The sequence below is a fragment of the Bos grunniens genome, chromosome 7 (assembly GCF_055505025.1).
Source record: "Bos grunniens cultivar Pamir isolate PY7600 chromosome 7, Bosgru_T2T1.0, whole genome shotgun sequence".
Classification (NCBI taxonomy): Eukaryota; Metazoa; Chordata; class Mammalia; order Artiodactyla; family Bovidae; genus Bos; species Bos grunniens.
Genome location: NC_141171.1, coordinates 22,523,863 through 22,535,630, shown reverse-complemented (window position 1 = coordinate 22,535,630; position 11,768 = coordinate 22,523,863). Strand labels below are relative to the sequence as shown.

General features: G+C 53.9%; 1 protein-coding gene across 10 annotated transcripts in view; it reads right to left on the bottom strand.

Moving 5' to 3' along the window:
* Positions 1 to 11,768, bottom strand: part of ACSL6 (acyl-CoA synthetase long chain family member 6) — a 63,273-nt gene that overhangs the window by 38,552 nt on the left and 12,953 nt on the right. For all 10 annotated transcript variants that reach the window (XM_086410421.1, XM_086410426.1, XM_086410423.1 and 7 more), the window contains 4 exons: positions 6,476 to 6,696; positions 1,416 to 1,530; positions 678 to 742; positions 299 to 400 (listed from right to left, as the gene is read on the bottom strand). In XM_086410421.1, the coding sequence (XP_086266547.1) occupies positions 299 to 400; positions 678 to 742; positions 1,416 to 1,530; positions 6,476 to 6,670 (477 nt within the window). In that variant the 5' untranslated portion in view covers positions 6,671 to 6,696. The remainder of the gene's footprint in view (positions 1 to 298; positions 401 to 677; positions 743 to 1,415; positions 1,531 to 6,475; positions 6,697 to 11,768) is intronic.

The window sequence follows — 11,768 nt, the reverse complement described above, 5'->3', positions numbered from 1 at the left end:
GACTCCAGATTACCCCAAGCCCACCTCCGGGGTTTGTATGGGCTTCTTCTCCAGGTCCTTCCTCTCCCATGGCTCAGGGAGTTGCTGTTTGTGCAGCTGGGTGGGGTGTGGATGGAGCTTGGCTGAAATGTCCACCCCGATTAAGGGCAATGCCAAGAGAGTGAGAGATGGCATGGATGAAGGATCTCCATTTTTCCTCTTGCCCCAGTCCCTTCAGGCAATGGGAGCTGGGCTGTTCTATGGTATCCAATCCTGTATTCCACTGATGCCTCTAAAACCAGTTAAGGCTGATGCTCACCTCTGGTCTATTTTGTGCAAAAACGCCGATAAACTGATCTGTACATGGTTTACAATTGTGCTGGAGAAGTCCAGACCCTAGAAATTCAGCCCTGTCGGCCACCTGCACAGAGACACAGAGAAATGATGGGAAAACAAGGGTTCTTCAGCAGGGAAGGGAGAGGTGCAGGTGGGCTTTCTATGGTCTGAGGGAGCTCCCCAACTCCCTACTCAGGTGTGTTGGAAATCTTGAAAGGTTGCTGCCAGGAGTTTGACAGACAGGCCAGACAAAGAAAAAGTAACTGAGACCCTCCAGGGTGCCCCCAACCCACCCTCCCACCTCATTCCAAGCGCCAGGTCTGTGTGGGTAGACAGAGTGGGTGCTGTCTTCTGTTACTCACCTCCTGGTAGGACAGCCACTGATAAGGCTGCTTGGGATTCCTGAAGCCAAGACAGGGTCCATTCCCTGCAGAGAGATAAGCAGACCTTGTGCCAGGGAGGAGGGCAGGGTAGCAGTACCACCTGCACCCACTCAGTAGACACCCGGATGAACCTCCCGCCCCGGGAGACAGTCCATGAGCCAAGCGAGCTGCTCCCCACCTGCCTAAACCTGCTGAAGTGCAAGAAGGCCTACAGTACACAAGCACGGCATCTCCCCAGGGAGACCAGGGAGGCCCAGGAACGGGAAACGACACAGTGCCTGTTAGTTCCCACCATGACCTGTGTGATGCAGCCCCAGGAGGACGGGGACCCGGGGACCCCTGGGCAGAGGTGGCACTTTGCCTCTCTGTGACAACTCCCTTCACCCAGATATCCTGGAAGTCGGGATTAGAACCATGCCAGCCAGTAGCCTGGTAGTTCAAGGCTCACCAGGGGCTGCCAATGGGAGATAGGGAGTATGCGCTAAGAGACAGCTTAAGGTCAGCGGTTCCAGGGCTGGACAAAAGCTGAGGTTAGCCGTTGACCACATTAGCAGTTACCTGTGTGACTGGGTGGCAGGAGGGCTAAGAATGGCTTCTCTCCCCTGACCCTGGGAATGACTCTTCCGCCACACCCCTGGAACCACGCTTACTCACTCCCACCCTTGCACCTGCTCAACCCCTGCCACGACCCTTCCATACTCCCATGGCCCCTCTTACCTGAGATCCTAAGCCCACGGTGGAACACCTCGTACATGGTCCTGGCATCGTCGTAGTAGTGGGTGAACAGCTCCGGGCTGTCCCCTATTACGGATCGCCGGGCCCCACCACTGTCCTACGAGCCAAGCACAGAACGGAGAGGCAGCCGGGGGTGTCAGGAGAGGGCACCGGGCCGTGCACAGTGTGGATGCACACGTGGGCCACACGGCTGGAACAGGACGCGCTCTGTGCACACTCACACGCACGGCCTACACACACCTGGGCTGCACACACACACCCTCTACACACGTTCATGGACACGTGACTTGTACACACTGGACCTGTACATACCCACACTCCAACAGGCGGCTCACGCCCATGGGTCCAGTATAGTGGTCTACACACGCACACGCAGCACCCACACACCAGGTCAGCATACACTGCTGCTGCTGCTGCTGCTGCGTCGCTTCAGTCGTGTCTGACTCTGTGCGACCCCAGAGACAGCGGCCCACCAGGCTCCCCCGTCCCTGGGATTCTCCAGGCAAGAACACTGGAGTGGGTTGCCATTTCTGCCTCCAATGCATGAAAGTGAAAAGCGAAAGGGAAATGTCTCAGTCGTGTCCGACTTCTAGCGACCCCATGGACTGCAGTCTACCAGGCTCCTCCATCCATGGGATTTTCCAGGCAAGAGTACTGGAGTGGGGTGCCATTGCCTTCTCCGGAGCATACACTAACTGCCCATAATCCTTAGTTACTGTGCATACACACCCATGGTTCACTCATACAATAGAGTGGTGGATGCTGGCTGGAGTCAGGCTTCAGGATCAACCCGCCAAGGTGTTGCTGCCATGCATGTAGGTTAAGAATCATGGCTGTCATCCACCACTCACATAACAGTGTGATTAGTTTGAGAACCCGCTGAAGGTACTTTCCCGGGAAAAGAGGCCTAGAAGGCTGTGAAGGAAACAGCCTGGACCTTCGGTGAATCGAGTGGGAAGGCAGCAAACGCCATGTGTGCTGGGGGCTGGGAAAGGAGCTGGGCTTCTCCTGCCTCTTCCCCTTCCTCATGCCACCCCTCTTCTCAGGACCCAAGCCCAGTACGCTCCAGAATCACTGCTCCAACTCTTCTCTGAGCACTATTTGGGCTGTGCTGGGCTGGCTCATGGTCCGCCGCCTCTTGAAACCTCAACTCTGAGGAACAGCGTGAGAGCTACAAAGCAAACAGCCGGACTCTGAACCACAGGCGGCACTCAGCTGCTTTGCAGTGGACAGTTCCGTCTGGCCAGTGCCTCCTGAGCACCAGGCCCATGGAGGACCTGCGTGGGGATCTGGGCACCGATACAATCAGACCTGGTGAGCACTCAGAGGGGACAGAAACGATGAAGCAAGAGACTGTGTCCAGGGACAGAAGGGGTATGCATGGGCAGGTGTGTTAGAGCATGGCTGCTGAGCTGGGTTTTAAAGGATACAAAGGGGTTTACTGGGCAGAATGAGGAACAAGGACTGGAAGTCTCACCAGAGGCAACAAGGGCAAACACTTGTGGCAGGAGGGCACCTGGGGGCTGGAGGCAACTCATGCCGCTCCGAGTGGTAAACGGAGGGGTCCAGAGAGGCAGCAGGTCAAGGCGAGGCGCTTGAGCTTTAGGTGGAGGGCAATGGGGAGCTGGGAAGGATTTTTAGCCAGGGTAAGAGACATGATCTTCAAGACCCAGACAATCACGATGGTGTGATCACTCACCTAGAGCCAGACATCCTGCAATGTGAAGTCAAGTGGGCCTTAGAAAGCATCACTACGAACAAAGCTAGTGGAGGTGATGGAATTCCAGTTGAGCTATTTCAAATCCTGAAAGATGATGCTGTGAAAGTGCTGCACTCAATATGCCAGCAAATTTGGAAAACTCAGCAGTGGCCACAGGACTGGAAAAGGTCAGTTTTCATTCCAATCCCGAAGAAAGGCAACACCAAAGAATGCTCAAACTACTGCACAATTGCACTAATCTCACATGCTAGTAAGGTAATGCTCAAAATTCTCCAAGCCAGGCTTCAGCAATATGTGAACCGTGAACTTCCAGATGTTCAAGCTGGTTTTAGAAAAGGCAGAGGAACCAGAGATCGAATTGCCAACATCCGCTGGATCATGGAAAAATCAAAAGAGTTCCAGAAAAACATCTATTTCTGCTTTATTGACTATGCCAAAGCCTTTGACTGTGTGGATCACAATAAACTGTGGAAAATTCTTCAAGAGATGGGAATACCAGACCACCTGACCTGCCTCTTGAGAAATCTGTATGCAGGTCAGGAAGCAACAGTTAGCACTGGACATGGAACAACAGACTGGTTCCAAATAGGAAAAGGAGTATGTCAAGGCTGTATGTTGTCACCCTGCTTATTTAACTTACATGCAGAATACATCATGAGAAACGCTGCACTGGAAGAAACACAAGCTGGAATCAAGATTGCTGGGAGAAATATCAATAACCTCAGATATGCAGATGACACCACCCTTATGGCAGAAAATGAAGAGGAACTCAAAAGCCTCTTGATGAAAGTGAAAGAGGAGAGTGAAAAAGTTGGCTTAAAGCTCAACATTCAGAAAATGAAGATCATGGCATCCAGTCCCATCACTTCATGGGAAATAGATGAGAAAACAGTGGAAACAATGTCAGACTTTATTTATTTGGGCTCCAAAATCACTGCAGATGGTGACTGAAGCCATGAAATTAAAAGACGTTTACTCCTTGGAAGGAAAGTTATGACCAACCTAGATAGCATATTCAAAAGCAGAGATATTACTTTGCCAACAAAGGTCCGTCTAGTCAAGGCTATGGTTTTTCCAGTGGTCATGTATGGATGTGAGAGTTGGACTGTGAAGAAAGCTGAGCACCGAAGAATTGATGCTTTTGAACTGTGGTGTTGGAGAAGACTCTTGAGAGTCCCTTGGACTGCAAGGAGATCCAACCAGTCCATTCTGAAGGAGATCAGCCCTGGGATGTCTTTGGAAGGAATGATGCTAAAGCTGAAACTCCAGTACTTTGGCCACCTCATGCGAAGAGTTGACTCAACGGAAAAGGCTCTGATGCTGGGAGGGTTTGGGGGCAAGAGGAGAAGGGGACAGAGGATGAGATGGCTGGATGGCACCACTGACTCGATGGACGTGAGTCTGAGTGAACTCCGGGAGTTAGTGATGGACAGGGAGGCCTGGCGTGCTGCGATTCATGGGGTCGCAAAGAGTCGGACACGACTGAGCGACTGAACTGAACTGAACTGAACTGAAGAGACATGATCTGAATCGTTCCCCACCAGGTAGCACACAGGAGTAAATGCTACCAGGCCCTCTATGATCTGGATCCCTCTTACCTCTCTCATCTCACCTCCTACCACTCTCTCCTCGCCTCCTTCACTACAGTCGCTCCGGATTCCTGCACTACTGGACGATGAGGCAAGGGAGGGCACCACCCTCCCAGGAAGAGAGGCCTTGGCTGTGCCCATGACCTGTCCTCCCCGCCAGACCCACGAGGGACTCGCTCTCTGGCCCTCAACCTGACCAAATCCAGATCACTGTCACCTCTAAGCCCAGAAGCCCCAGGTGCCTCCCCACACATGGCCCCTGCAAAGTCACAGCAAAAATGGCCCTGTCTCTCCTACTACTGAAAACCCCAAATAGATCCAGGCTGTCCACTCCGAGAGTCCCTCTCCAGTTCATGGGGCTTCCTTGCTGGCCTCTCCAGGTGAGTTAATTCATCTTAGTGCTTCCTCTGCATCATCTCACCAAATCCTTAAAATAACTTTAGGAGGCAGGTTCTCTTTTTATTGCCCACTTCACACATGAGGAAACTGAGGCTCAGAGAGTTTATTAAAAAAAAAAAAAAAAACTGCCAAGGACCACAAGGCTAGTAAGAGGCACGGCTGGGCTGCGAATCCAGAGCTGCTGGTCACCACAGGCAACTAAGTTATATATACCCACAGCCCTTCTCCACCTCCCAGCCACACCACATGAATCGCCACTTCCCAAAACCACCAGGTCGTAGTCACACACCTGCACCTCTGCACACATTTCCAAAGCATTTTCTGGAAAAATGCTCTAAAGGTCCCACTCCTATCTCGGCCTATGCCCTCTCCCACCAGACAAAACTCTGTCATGCTTATGATCGGTACCTACAAGATACACCGCCAAGAGCAAAAGCAAGGAGTTGCATGGTGTACGTGGTGTATTATCATTTTAAATCATGGGCAGATGTCTATACGTTTGCTTGTGGAAAACAGCTAACACAATGCTCAGGTGAAGAGAACTGGGAGGCAAAAGGAAAAAGGTGGAAGCTTATCAGTCTATGTCCTTTGGCTGCTTTTGAACTGTACACTAACTATTCAAAATAACTAAAAGAAGATCCTCTGGAGGAGAGCCTAGCAACCCACTCCAGTATTCTTGCCTGGAGAATCCCATGGACAAAGGAGCCTGGAGGGCTACAGTCCATAGTCGCAATGAGTCAAATACAACTGAGTGACTAATACTTTTACTTTCAAAGGTTTTTAAAAGGCAAAATAAATTCCATAAACGTAGGAAACAAATCTTACAGGTCCTTCTAGACTGAGCCTGGAACCCCTTGTCCAGGCCGGGCTGCCATCCCTTCTTCCCTCAGCGGCTCTGCCTGTGAGTTGTGTGCTCTGGAAGGGCAGGGCCCTGCGGTCGGGCCCCTCTGGGTCCCAGCTCCAGACCAGGGTCGGGCACAGGGAGAATCTGGGAGGAAATTTACCCAGCACCCCCTTGAGAACATGCTTAGGCCTCCTACTGAGGCCACCATAAGCCAAGGCCCCCTCCCCGAGAAGCAGGTAAACCAGAGGCCCAGGGCAAGGGCAAGGTCAGTCTCTGGCCGGGTTTCAGCTACTGGGAGAGGCAGAAGGTGCATCTGGTAGGAGAGCCCGTCCAGGGCCGCTTCAGAGCTTCCTGGCTGGCTGCCCAGGGAAGAAACCAAGGTTCTCTGGGCCATCTGAGGCCAAATAAGCCACAAGTTTGGGTTCTACCTTCAAGATGCCTGTCCCCTGCCCACTACTTCCCACAGCCCAGCTGCTCACACGCTGCTCACCTCCACCTCCTCTGACTGCATCAGGAGATTGCACGGTGGCTTTAAGGCCTTCGGTCGGTGAGTGAACCAGTAGGCGAGGATGGCGGCTAGTGCACCCATACTCACGAGGGTGGTGGCTGAGAGGCTGCGGAAAAACTGGCCCAAGTCGGCCAGCTCGGGCAGCCGCAGCATCCTCAGGATCTCCTGAGTCTGCATCTTCTCCAGAAGCGAGAGGAAGAACTCTGTGGGGAACGAGAGGCAGGTGAGGGAGGCGGCCCGGCAGAAGGCAAGGGAGGGGTGGTCTGGGGCCTCTCTCCCACTTGAGTCAGAAGCCACACACTGATTCTGGCCAGGCCCCAAGCAAGGTGAGATGTACAGTCTCCTGGAGCAGCACAGCATATACTAGGAGCTAGATGCTAGGAAGGGCCCTTCCCGGTGACAGGTCAGAGAGCCCTTAGCAGCCATACCAGACAGTGGGACATCCGGCCCAGTTCTCCTGAGAAACATATGCTCGGGCCCTGGGCCATGCCTGACATGTGCTTCCGCATCTCCCAGGGGTAGAGCATGCTCTGACAGCTCTGGAGTTAATGCCTCCAGAGCCCCAGCATCTGGGTGTACTGCCTCCCCTGTGTCATCACAGCATCTTGCTTATCCTTGCTCTCGTGGTGTGGACTGGATGGAGGGGCAGCAGATGTGCCTGGCACTGTGCCCAGGATGAGTGGGGGTGAAGGGACGTAGACGCCTTTCATGCCACCTCAAAGCCGCCAGCAGCCGGCTCTCACCCTAAGGGACACAGAGAAGGCAAGGGGGCAAGGCCCACAGACCAGCCCTGACAGATGTGAGGGTAGCGAAGCAGAAGGCGAGGGTTCAGTGCATGACATGCAGCAGAGTCCCCTCAGCCCACCAGGGGGCTTTCCTCGAAGAGAATTTATAAGCAAAGGCCTGCCAGGGGCAGAGGTGATACTGGGGCCAACTTTCTGAAGAACGGCAGCGCTCCCAAGAGCAGCCAGGCTGAGGTGCGGACCCGGCTCTCCTGCCCCAGACTGCTGACCACTATGCACTGTGGCTCCGCACCACCACAGACCAAGAAGCCAATGGCGGGAGGAAGAGGTGGCCCGCCATTAACAACGGCCCTGTGCTGTGCTCCCTGGGATCCCATCTGCTAATGTTCAGAGGAAAGAGGAGGCAACAGAGGAGGAGCGAGAGTTAAGCTGGTGGGAAGGAAAAGGAATGAAGGCTCAGAGAGAAGGGGCTCAGCAACGTGCTGGGTCCCTCCTAGGGACCACAAGCATCCCTCGTGACGCTGCACGTGGGGTCAGGGTGCCCTGATGGGATAAAGCATGCAGTCCAAGTGGACACCGTGGGCCTACTAGGGGCACAAGGAGGATGCCCTAGGGTGGCCAGTGGGGGCTTTTCTGTGACAAGCACTGGGGGCTTAATTTGGTTCAAAAACGGAAACCCCCAAGTGCTACCAGGCCCTCCTGTTAACTGCTAAGTGAAGTAATGCTGGCAAGACACGCACATGGCTAGCTGGGCTCAGGGGTCTGCACTTCGCCCAGGCCTGAGGAAGGCAGCAAGGGTGGGCCAGGTGTTGGACGCTCTACCCCGACAGGGGCCTTCTTGGTGTCACTGCCCATCTGGGGGGCCCAAAGCTAGGAGTGCTGTATGACACCTATGGGTCTGCCAGCTCAGTGAGGGTTGTGTGGGCTCCTGGCTGCCATGTGCTGGTCCTTCACCCCCATCTCTGGATGCATGACTGTTGCTTCCCTTCTTGGGAAAGAAAGAGAAAGGCCAACAACAGCTACTCTGCAGCCACAGGATATGAGCCAAATAGCAAATGCTTGACCCTTAGGAGAGGAGAGAGCTGCTGAAATTCCAATAAATGGCATCTGTGCTAAACATCACCATACCAAAGATGAGGTCAATGCTCTGCACTCACTGCAGAGGAAATGGGCAAAGCTCCAGAGTTCAAGTCCCTTCTCCTTCACTTGTGAGCTACTCTAGGTTGAGCACACCTCACTTCTCTGGACCTCTCCTTCCCCATCTTTAAAATGGGGACAGTATCACTCATGCATGTAAAGCTCCTCATCCTGGGTGTGGTGTAGCTAGAGGCACGATGGGACTAAAGAGATGGCAGTGGTGTGCTTGTCAGAACAAGGAGGCTGTTCAGCCCAGGCCGAAATACACTGGACACACGTGTCTGAAACCAGGTATGCGGACCCTCGGGGGTTTATGCTCTACGGATGGCACGGCAGGCTGTGTGAGCCCAGGTTATACTCATCAACCACACACAGGGTCTAGGTGAGAGAAGCGAGCCCCCAACTAGCCAGAGCATCCTCACTGAGTCCCTGAGCCAGAAATCCAGTTTTACCAGCAGCCTGCTTGAGCTGGATCAGTTTTGGAGCCGCCCCACAGGAACAAATAACTTCTGGCAAACTGGAGAAATTAAGGTTCTGCATCAGCAAAGCAGAGGTCAGGCTACGGACCAAGGTAAATCCACTAAGGAAAACTGCTCTGGGGAGGACCCTGGGCAGGAGGCCAGTTGGCTTTCTTGGGATATTTACTTCCTTAAGCTGCAAATAAGAGACTAAGTTACAGCCAGGCCCATCAGATAAAAAATGACTCACTACATAGTGGAAAATCTAGATAAGCCCGCTAGCTCCTTGGGTGAGCTCTGAGAGCTGAATGATGTTTCCTATAGCAGACTCAACTGACTCCATAGGCTGGGAAGCCAAGGCTCAAGAAGTCCCTGTCCAGCCCTGGGGCTCAACTATGCAGTCCCAAAAATTTCAGAGAAAACCCTGGAAGTATGCCTTACTACCTCAAGTGTTCTTGCCTGGAGAATCCCATGGACAGAGGGGACTGGTGGGCTACAGTCTATGGGGTTGCAAAGAGTCGGATACGACTAAGCAACTAACACACACACATGCTTTACTACCACCAGTCCCTGGCCCTTGGCAGTTCCTTGCAGGCCCCAGGCTGCAGCCAAACGTGGGCATTGGTTGCAATGCTGGGACTGTCACAAGAGCACAGAAAAGAATGACTAAGCCATCCATTCACTTACCCATCTACCCACCCACTCACCTAGCAGACCCTCATATGGCCCCACTCTGATCTAGTTCAGTGCTGGGCACAGGGCCAAGCCAGATGTGGGCCTGCCCGCAGTCTCATCAGGGAGATCCAAAAGGGAATGGACAGTGCTGTGAAGGCAGTTTGGGCTGTGATCAGACATAGGGCACCAGAAAAGATGCCCAACTCAGGTCCAGAGAGTCAGGGCAGACTTCCTGCAGGAAGTAGCAGTGATGCCGAGACTGAAGGATAAAGAGGAAAGATGTCCCAAGCAGAGGGAAACAAATATGTAAAGGCTGGAGCTGAGGGAGACCACGGAGCACTTAGCAAACTAAATATTACACCCAGGAAAGAAGTCTGGAGCCCATGAACCTTTGTACGAGGTCCAGGGCCACAAGTCTGAGGCTGGTTTCCCAGATGTGCCAACCTTTCAGTCATCACCAAAGCACCACAGGCCCCAGGAGAGGGAAGAACAGAACCTGCATAAACTCCCTGAAATGTTGGTATACCTGGGAGTCCATGCCTCCACACTGCACCACTCAGTCCTCATGACTCCTTATGAGGTGGAGACACAGAGACTCCACCGAAGAAGTTACCTGCCATTCACAGGTGCAGCAAGCGAGCAGGGGAGCCAGGACCTGAGCCCCAGATGACCACAGCCTCTAAACCACTGCCTTGCTTTGCACTGCCACCCCAACGCTTGCCTACGCTGTGCCATCCACATCCACAACCCGTGCTCTCCTTTGCGACAGTGCTAAACCCACAGACAGGACTTCCCAGGAGGTACTGCAGAAAAGAATCCGCCTGCCAATGCAGGCAGATGTAAGAGATGTGGCTTCAGTCCCTGGGTTGGGAAGATCCCCTGGAGGAGGGCATGGCAACCCACTCCAGTATTCTTGCCTGGAGAATCCCATGGACAGAGGAGCCTGATAGGCTGAAGTCCACAGAATCACAAACAGTCAGACACAACTGAAGTGACTTAGCATGCAAACCACAGAAAATCAGCTTCAGATCTGGTCAGAAGAGTCCAAGCCCAGGTCGGGGGGTGGGCAGTGGGCAGCACATGGTCACCAGAGCCTGTAAGCAGGGAACAAGATAGCCAGGCCAGCCACTTGCACTTCACCATGCACGCACTATAGGTGGGCTCCCTCTTGGCCTCAGATTACGAACTTGCCATTTTCCCACGGTTGGGTTCCCTTCCAGGAAGCCCACTTGCCTGGGATGCTGGAGGGTGGTGGGAAAAGGGCTTGACCACTCACTCCTCCCCAGGCTCCTACTCAGGTGCCCACCCTAAGGAGGCAATTCAAGTGACTGCAGGTCCTACAGTGCTAAGGCTGGGCCTGTGCCCCTTGGCTGGGCAGCGACCAGAGGGTGTTATTCCTGCCAGCTCACCAACCTCAGATAGTCAGGGGTGCTTTCACATGCCCTGAGAATGCTTCAGATCAGGACCCACCAGAGGGGAGAGCTGCAAATTCAGGTCCTCTAAGGACATGGACCTCAGAGCCAGCCTGTGTCACCAGGCTTTTGGCTTGAGGCGGGGCCTGGAGTCTGGTCTCATCTCATTACTTAACATGGCCTTGGGCTCTTCTGACCTCTGCTCCTTCTCTGTCAAGCTGGTGTAGCGCTTGGTGGTCCCTGGGGTCTGAGCCATTGGTGCTTCATTCCCTGTCCCCAGGAGGCTCTCGTGGTTGCAGCAGCATTGGGCATGGGTAGGGGGCGTGGGGGAGGGGGACAGCAGCTAAGGGAATCAGCAGTGGTGCTGGTGTTGCCAAGAGAGCAGCTGTGTTTGTAAATATTCACCTGGCAAGGGTTCCCAGCCCTCAGCATCAACTAGCCTCCTCTCCTTCCGCATATACCATGCCTCCTTCTCCAGTTCAGAACACCAAGTGGTGGCACCAGGCCCCTCCTCACCCCCATGGACGGTGGGGAATGAGAGGCACAGCTGTTAAAACCCAGGAAAGAGAGAGAGCAGGAGGAAGGGGACCCCGGTCGGAAGCATTCTGACTTCAAGGTGGCAGAGGCAGAGCCCCAGGGCCCATTTCCAGTGCAGATGGCCCCCAAATCCATGGCTCCCCTCCAAGAGCCCTCTGCTGGTCCAGGTTCCTAACCCCACCCCAGCACTCTAGACTTTCACGATCTGGCAAGATGGCTCTGTCAGGACTACTTCCTAAACATCTCCCAAATCTGACCACTCCTTCCCACCCTGCTACCCCTCTCCCTCCCCCCGGCCTGGTCTGGTCCAGCC